Consider the following 8091-nt stretch of genomic DNA (forward strand, 5'->3'; position numbering starts at 1 on the left):
GCTCTTCATACAATGTCTAGCCAGGTTTGTTTAGGGGGCAAATAAAACCACTTGCACCAAACTGGTACTAAAAAAAAAAAAAAAAAAAAGTACCTGTAAACCAAACACCATTTAAAAAAAAAAAAAAGGAAATAAAGTACCACTTCAAACAACAAAAAAGACAAGCGACTAAATACGCCTAACACCGCGAGGCAGAAAACTAAGCCATTTTGGCAGCTGGAAGAGGCAGGATAACATATTTGTAGCTCTGAAGATGTTGTGTGAAATGAGAGAGGGATGAAGATACACAACTCTTCCACTGCAGCCTCTGGGCCCCACTGTACATGGACGTTACACATCTCAAGACCGCAAAACAAAAATAAAATAAATGGCTATATAAACTCTTGAGAGAAATCAAGATTTAGTTCTATATGAAGACATCACTGATGTCATATTACACAAATGAAAACAAAAAAGTATATTCATATACATATATATAGATATGTATATATATATATATATATATATATATAATAGAATTTAAACAAATCGAATTCTCCAGTGAGGTCAGTCTTATGTACAAGCGGTATAAGGGGTTTCAAAAGGGAAGAACATGAGGAAGATCACTCTGACTGAAGTGCTGCTGTGTGCTGTGTGTGGTGTCGTGCATGTGCTCCCAGAAACCCGTTGGGCTCGCCGCTGCCAGCCAAGCTCCCAAAGTCTGTGACGGACACTGCCATTTTGGCACCGGTGATTCGGTGGTGGTGCGCCGCTGTCCGTCGCGCTTCGAAGTCCACTCCAAGGTTGCCCACAGACACGTCACTGATAAAGGAGTCAGGCAGAGCCATCTTGAGTCTCTTGGAGGGCCGCTCGCAGTCCTTGTTGACGCACACTCCTCCTAGCTGGCCCAGCTCGGAGTGGTAGAAGCCGGCGTCGAGCATGTTGAGGCAGTCGGGGTCTGCACCGTTAGATGGGAAACCGAGGGATTCGTCGTGGTTCAGGGATCCGCGGTGGAGACTTTCCAGTGGAGGAAAGCTGTAGGAGTCCAGACAACTAACCTCTGCAGGGCTGCACACCGTGGCTACACTGTTACTCAAAGCTGCAAAGAGACAGGACAGTAAAATAACGTTAATTGACTGTTTTTTTCAAGTTTTTTTTTCTCATAAAGGCAGAACTACAGCAGCCGTTACTAACCTGTGAGGTCGCTGGCAGTGATTGAGTTGAGCAGGCTGAGCTGTTGGTCTGTGGTGGTCTCCAGCCTTCCTCCTCCACCTGCTCCTGAACACACAGAGGAGGAACTGTCCACTGCCAGTCCCTCTGCTTCATCCACCAGCCGGTCCATCAAGTCACTGGATACAAAAAAAACAAACAACCGTTTTCCAGATTAAAAGACGCACTTTCCTTATAAAGCTCAATTTCTATTAATCACAAAAGGAACGTGAGCCAATATAATCTTCTTCTGTTCACTTACGTTACACCAGGATAGCTGCTGTACTTCTTCTTCCCGAATCGATTCTGCTGCACGAAGAAGTCAAAGCGCTCCGATTTCTTCCACATGTAGTAAAACGCCACACACTCTGCTACTGTTCGTGTTGTAACCTGAAAGAGAGAGAGCGAGAGGGGGAAACAAATGGATGAGAAACTTTCATAGCTATGTGTGCATCTTTTCACTCGTGTGTAGAAGGGGAATCTCGACGAAATCACAAAATAAAGACTCACTTTATGTTTCTGTATGAGGTGAAAATTCTTGTCATACATCTGTAGTGCGTGTTCAAAGTTCTTGCACTCCTCTTCTGACCACGGAGGTGATTTTTCTGAAATGAAACAGGAAATACATTATTACACAGTTTTGTTCCGAGGCTCTTCTCCAGGACACATTTGTGCACAGGATGGATTTGGAAACTATTTATTCTAACTAGCAGCTCTGAGGTTCAAGTTTAGACTGTATCCTAATAAGTATATAAATAACATTAACACTGAAAAGAGCGCATGTTGCTTTGCTGAATCAGATTGTTGTCATATAGGCATCACGTTTAACTTCCATTCTGAATTTAAATATTCTTTCTGCTGTCTGCTTCAAACAAAAAGCTTATCGGGCTTCCTCTGTCTGCCTGCTCATGTGTAACTAACAAGTCTGGATGGGAATAATTGCTGTGGACATGATCTGACAAAAAGGAAACTATTGATTTTTGGAAAAAAATAACCCGTACACTTCGCCCAGTGGGTATCTATGTACCCACCCGGTACAATGTTGCAGAGCAGATTATTAGCTGGGAAGTCTGTGAAGTACTACCGTTGGAGAAAAGCTCTGAGTCAATGTACATGGGTTCTTAATGACTACACAAGTGCCGCAGCACCCTTGAAGATGCTACATGGGAAATTTGTTTATTCTGCCAGACCTCGTACTTCAGTTTGACAGAATAAGCGAGCTGAATTCAAAAGTTTCACAACAGCAACATTTTAAGAATTCACGCTGGTTCCTTCGCTCACCTTTTGAAGACTTTACCCGGCTGCAGTATCTTTCTAGTGCTTCACGGGTGTTGTAGTTGCACTTGACAAGCTCGCGTAAAGCCTGGGTGGAAATGAATGAATGAATCGTGAATGAATCGCATGAAAACATAAAATCTGAAGAATTCGAAGCACTGGAAGGACATGGTGCTTTAAAGTTAACAGACTGCATCTGCTCACATACATTGTTAATATCATGTTCATCATTAGGTTACAACATGAAAGGATTGATGACTGACCTGCTCGTTGTCTCGAACATGCATCCCTGGTTTGTCACACCCTGTCTTTTCATCTGTTGTCCGTGACAACACTTCAGACAGGAAACTCCTAACCTTGTTTTCTGGCAATGTACCTGGGCTCCATAATAACTCGTCTTCATCTTCGTAAACTGTATAACAAAGTACAGATTAGTCGCCATGTCCAAGTAAATTATTTCACGGATAAAAACACTGTAAGCGTTGTCAAGCACGTGTGCTGAACACAGAAACGCGACCGTTACCTTTTTCTCCATCTTTGTAGTGACAGAGGCAAGACGGAACCTCTGCTTGGTACTGTGTTCCCACCATTATTTCCTATGAGAAGATGCAAACAAAAGGTCAACACAGTGCACGTTTAGTGAACGAGTGTTGATTCAACTTAAATCTTACATGATTTTTCTTCATCCGTTTCTCAACGTGTTCCAAAATAACATTTCTCATTTACCTTTCTAGAGTCCTCTGGGCTTGGGCCATCTTCATCACACTCTGACTCTTTATCACCGTCAGAGATAGCATTGGCTGAAGAAATAATAAGCAACAAATAAATGCACAGACACAATTTTCAACGTCGGTTCATAATTAAGTTGTTTAAAAACACCCAAAACATTCTGTAGTTCTCAAATGGGAATATTTGCTGATTTTCTTTATTTTGTATCATTAATTTAAAAAACAAAAAACAAAAAAACAAATATATAGTCAACAACAGTCAGTGGGAACTGTCCCTATATTTTGATATTTACTTGACCGAAAAAATTTATGGATTATCAAGAGAAGTATCTGCAAATGAATCAATAATGAAAACAAAAATGTTAGTTCAAGCCCTAATATCTTAAATCTGGTAGTTTGCTCAAGTTATTCCACTGTCATTACGCAACAAGATTTAATCCTACTACAGATAAGGACATTTTATCACATATTAAATGATCGCATAATAAGTAATCCTTGTAATTCTAAGTGATCTGTCACTTACATCGAAGTGTTCTTGGGAAGAAATCAGTAGCCTCGTGAGAGGTGACTGAAGGAGTTAGATCATCAGCTGAGGACTGGGTTTCCTCCTCGTAGTCCCCAGACAGCAGGTCTTTAGCTATTTCCTCCTGTGGAGAAAGAATAGTATCCATTGTACACCGGGCCAGACAAACGATCCAACAAAATATCTGAGTTACATACTGAAGACAAACACATTCCCTTTTAATCATTTTCTCTATCTCATCTATTTACTGCCTAGACCATCAGATAGCAACAGTTTTTTACCTTGTCCAACGTCATGTCAGGCAACTCATCAGTCAGGTCACCAGAGGAGCTGTCTATACTGGAGCCTGCCGAGGCCTCATAGCGATAAATGGCCAGTAATTCTTCCAAAGGCATGTTTCCCTCCTGGAAGAAAACAAATTAGAAATGAAGTGAAGCTATTATCAATTTAGCCTGCATCACACCAATTATAAAAAAAAAACATTCAGATTAAAAAACATTATGTATTCAACTTCATTGTAGATCTGTACGTATATGATTTGTTGTTTTTGTTTTTTTCCCAAATGCAATTTCAAAAATGTAAACCCAGCCACACTAAATAGGTAATTACTGAACTCAAGTGGACAATTTATGAAAGAAATAGACAGAATGCGAGTCTACTTAAATTTATTTGACCTTTATTAATTATATCTGTAGCTTTGACGGTTTCCCCTGATCATAAAAGGTCATAATGTTACAATACCACACAGCGTGAACATACTATTGCTATTAAAAATCTTTTTTTTATATGCAGATTTGTCTAAATTCTGTTTTATTTATTACTTTACCTTTTCCAGGTCTGCAATTTCAGAGCGGAAATTCCTCCCTCCCTCCAGAGACTCTTCCTCCTCCAGAGTCCTCTCGTCATCATACTCATGAACTAACATTTCTGCCGTGGGGTCAAAGTCATGGTCCTCTGACGATAAAGAGCCAACTGAGCGAGGAAAAAGAAAAACAGGATCATAAATGTGTCAAGTCTTTACCAAACTAATGAACTTTTTTTTTTGAAAACTCACAAAAAAGCAGCGCGTTTGTACAATTACAAAAGCAACAACATACATAATAACACACTGAATTACATCTTTATATTTCTGTTATGCAAACTTGTTTAATTAGAAAACAGCTAAATTAAAAAAGATACTAACACTTGATTTAAAAACAAGAGGTTTTCTTACCTGGACTTGAACTCCCTAGGGAAGCCTGCAAAATAAATAAAAAGTGCATTTGTTAAAACATGGCTTCAACTATAATACAAGCGCTTTGACATAAAAACATTCAATCAGACGGAGTAAGAAGAAAAAAAGCTGTATTATGAGCACAGAAAATAGTTTGGGTAGGAAAAACTGCATCTGCCGCTAACGTTACCTGAAATAGGTGGCTAATACGGCGTTAGCCGCGGCTGAAACGCTACACACTTGGAGAAAATGTAGATTTAAATGCCTTGAATCAAAACGATACCTTACGTAAGACACCATCGAAGTAAAACAGAGAAAGACACAGAGAGGGACAGAGGGATTTACGCAGTGTCGGCTCTTGTAAATGTCCAGCTAGCCAGCTGAGCTAACCCCAGTGTTAAAACGTTATGCACCGAAAAAAAAAATGTAAACACTAATTTCGTTTGCGCGGCACTGAAATCGACAGAGTTAAATGATATTTACAGCACAGACGTCGCTTATTCGTCCCGAATAGAAAAAAAAATAAAAAATTACACTCATAACCAACACGATAAAAATCCAGTTATTTCCTTTTTTTTAACCAACGAGCTAACGTTAAATTTACGTATCAATTTACACCGGAGCAGCTGAGAGAGCGAAGGCGCAGCGGCCTTGTAGTGAAGGATCACTCCAGACATTCAAGCATATTTTAGAGGGAATAAAATGACAATTATGACACGAAACACGCTGCACGGCTGGCAAAAACTACCCTTTCCCCAATCGATAGGTTAAAAACGAAAAATACAAGGCAGAAATTTTAAAAATATCGATTTAAGATCGATTGCTTCTCCCCTGTTTTCCCTCTTACCTCCGCCATATTGGTACCTTTAGCTAATGGGCTCGTTCTAGCGCAGTACCCGGATCAGAGCTCCGAGCCAATCAGAGGTCCAGGTGACCGCCGGAGTCGTGACGCCGTTCAAACCAGCCACTGGTCGGACTAACGGGAATGTTTTATACACGGTGTGAAAATATAAAAATATATAGAAAACCAAAATCACATCGATATCTGCGTTAAACATGTCAATACTTCATACAATAACATTTTACTGCAACATTCCTAGAATATTCTCGCTACATCCCAGCTGATTTCATGTTCTCCCCAATACTGTTTTATTTTTTAAATCGTAGAAATAGCATTTAGAGGCTCTGTTTTAGTTTCACCACTATATATTTATATATGGACTTTTAATTGTGGGGGTCATAATGGCTTCAAATGAACCTAGTCAGGTTTCCAATTAGATCATTTCATAGGAGAAATGTAGCAATTTGTTGCATCATTTCGTTTATTTATGTATAATACTAATACACATGCCACTGCAATGACAGTGACAAATAACCTGTAGAGTAGGATCAAAATTTCACCAAGGACTAGGCTGTTTATTACACTGTTTTAATTTGAATTGATGCTTCTTATCAAATTACATTTACATTTTCTTTTATACCTTATATTGCATTATTTACACCTGGCACAAATCAAAAATGTACATATCTGACAAAAGCACCTATTAAACTGAATGCAGCCGATCACTCTTGTGATGTGTATAAATAGGAATAAAAAGAGGGATGTGTCTAAAAACAAAATGATTCCTTTATATTATTCCTTTCCTTTAACTTTATGGGCAATGGTGTATTAAATTTGAAGACTAGTTGTGACAAAGAGAAGTCTGAAAGAGGGATGAAGGATTGGAAATCTCTATATTATTGATAGTCATATATATATAGAAGTAATCTTCTTTCAGAAATTACAAATGTACTGATTCTGTGTACAGGCCAGCAGAGGGCAAAAGCACTCTGTAAAAATATTGCTGGTCTCTTCACACTGCTTAGATCCACCCTCCTCCTTCCCTTCCTGTTTTAGATGACTGTAAAACCTCATCATTTTGATCATATGGTAAGTAATAAATAATAAAAAAAAAGTGGTGGACAGACTTTACCAGCTCTGACCTAATTAATAACAATTTTATGTATACGACTGGCCATTGTGGCAAGGTGAGTCCTACACCAGCTGCTTCTGCCAGGAGATCTGTGCACAGGGCGCTGACTATAAACTGCTTCCTGGCTCATCCAGATTCAGGATAGGAGGTGGGCCTTCCTGCAGAATAACAGAAAGTTTGTGTCTTTTTGCCGTGTTGAAAGGTTGTTTTCCTTATGAACTTGTGCTGTCAATGAAGTTAGTATGCGTGACAGGCAAGTGAAGGTGTTTTCTGTGTAGGAAGCATCATTCTGATTTGAATGATAAAAAGACAATACAAATGCGGCTATGTTTTCTGTTTGTCCATTTTGGGCATTCAGCTATAACCTGTAGCTAGAAGAGATAACATAGATGTGTTGTTTAGGAGAGGATTTTGTTTGTGTTGGATTAGCATCATGTTGGATACAACATTTGGTGTTTTGTAATGGTGATTTAAGTTACTTTTGACCAAAACCCTCATACTTACACATATAAATTCACATTCAAAAAACAACCCTACTAATGTATAAATGAACATGCACGTGCATGAACATTGTGTTGTAGGCCTACTGTTGGAACTGCAGGCTGTTCTTACATAAACACATCTTTATGTTGTGCTGAATGTAAACAGGATGTATAACATTCTGACTCATGGGTTGCAGGTGGTGGGTGTTAAACTATAGCAAAAACTTGCAGGCTATTGTTGTTTACATCGTGGTCCCATTTAATTTTTCACTCTTTAAATGGTCATAGCAGGTAAACACTTTTGCCTTTGGGAAACAGAATCCCCCGTAAGGCGTAGGAAGGGCAGCGTGGGATTCGTTTGGAGGGCTCTGCAAACAAATGAGTCACTGTGGTTCAGATAGTTCATAAGTACATCCCTCTGCAGGCCACATCTGGTCACTTTTTACCTGGACCTTTTAATATCCAACTTAAACTGATGCCCCAACAAAAATATTAGTTCTTCTTCTTCTTCTTCTTCTTCTTCTTCTTCTTCTTCTTCTTCTTCTTCTTCTTCTTCTTCTTCTTCTTCTTCTTCTTCTTCTTCTTCTTCTTCTTCTTCTTCTTCTTCTTCTTCTTCTTCTTCTTCTTCTTCTTCTTCTTCTTCTTCTTCTTCTTCTTCTTCTTCTTCTTCTTCTTCTTCTTCTTCTTCTTCTTCTTCTTCTTCTTCTTC

General features: G+C 39.1%; 1 protein-coding gene across 3 annotated transcripts; it reads right to left on the reverse strand.

Moving 5' to 3' along the window:
* Positions 1–271: 271 nt before the first annotated feature.
* On the reverse strand, positions 272–5887 carry mier3b (mesoderm induction early response 1, family member 3 b). 3 transcript variants are annotated; one of them, XM_027273940.1, is made up of 13 exons: positions 5792–5887; positions 4928–4952; positions 4541–4686; positions 3996–4118; positions 3715–3838; positions 3190–3263; positions 2987–3059; positions 2727–2875; positions 2470–2551; positions 1699–1793; positions 1451–1578; positions 1174–1328; positions 272–1078 (listed from the first exon to the last, which is right to left on the reverse strand). In XM_027273940.1, the coding sequence occupies exons 3-13, from the start codon at positions 4637–4639 to the stop codon at positions 603–605; spliced, it is 1578 nt and encodes a 525-aa protein (XP_027129741.1). In that variant the 5' UTR covers positions 4640–4686; positions 4928–4952; positions 5792–5887; the 3' UTR covers positions 272–602. The 3 variants fall into 3 exon arrangements, with proteins under 3 accessions (XP_027129741.1, XP_010729546.2, XP_027129734.1); XM_010731244.3 differs by having other exon boundaries at positions 5775–5887; XM_027273933.1 differs by lacking the exon at positions 5792–5887 and adding an exon at positions 5118–5249.
* Positions 5888–8091: the final 2204 nt, after the last annotated feature.

The sequence above is a fragment of the Larimichthys crocea genome, chromosome III (assembly GCF_000972845.2).
Source record: "Larimichthys crocea isolate SSNF chromosome III, L_crocea_2.0, whole genome shotgun sequence".
Taxonomy (NCBI): Eukaryota; Metazoa; Chordata; class Actinopteri; family Sciaenidae; genus Larimichthys; species Larimichthys crocea.

Bases quoted from the DNA above. Each gene is read 5' to 3' on its own strand.
- mier3b (XM_010731244.3), bottom strand. The intron at 2,552-2,726 runs GTCAGTCATCAA...ATTTCCACCCAG, and splicing joins ATGTTCGAGACAACGAGCAG to GCTTTACGCGAGCTTGTCAA. The intron at 1,794-2,469 runs GTGAGCGAAGGA...GTTTCATTTCAG, and splicing joins CCGGGTAAAGTCTTCAAAAG to AAAAATCACCTCCGTGGTCA.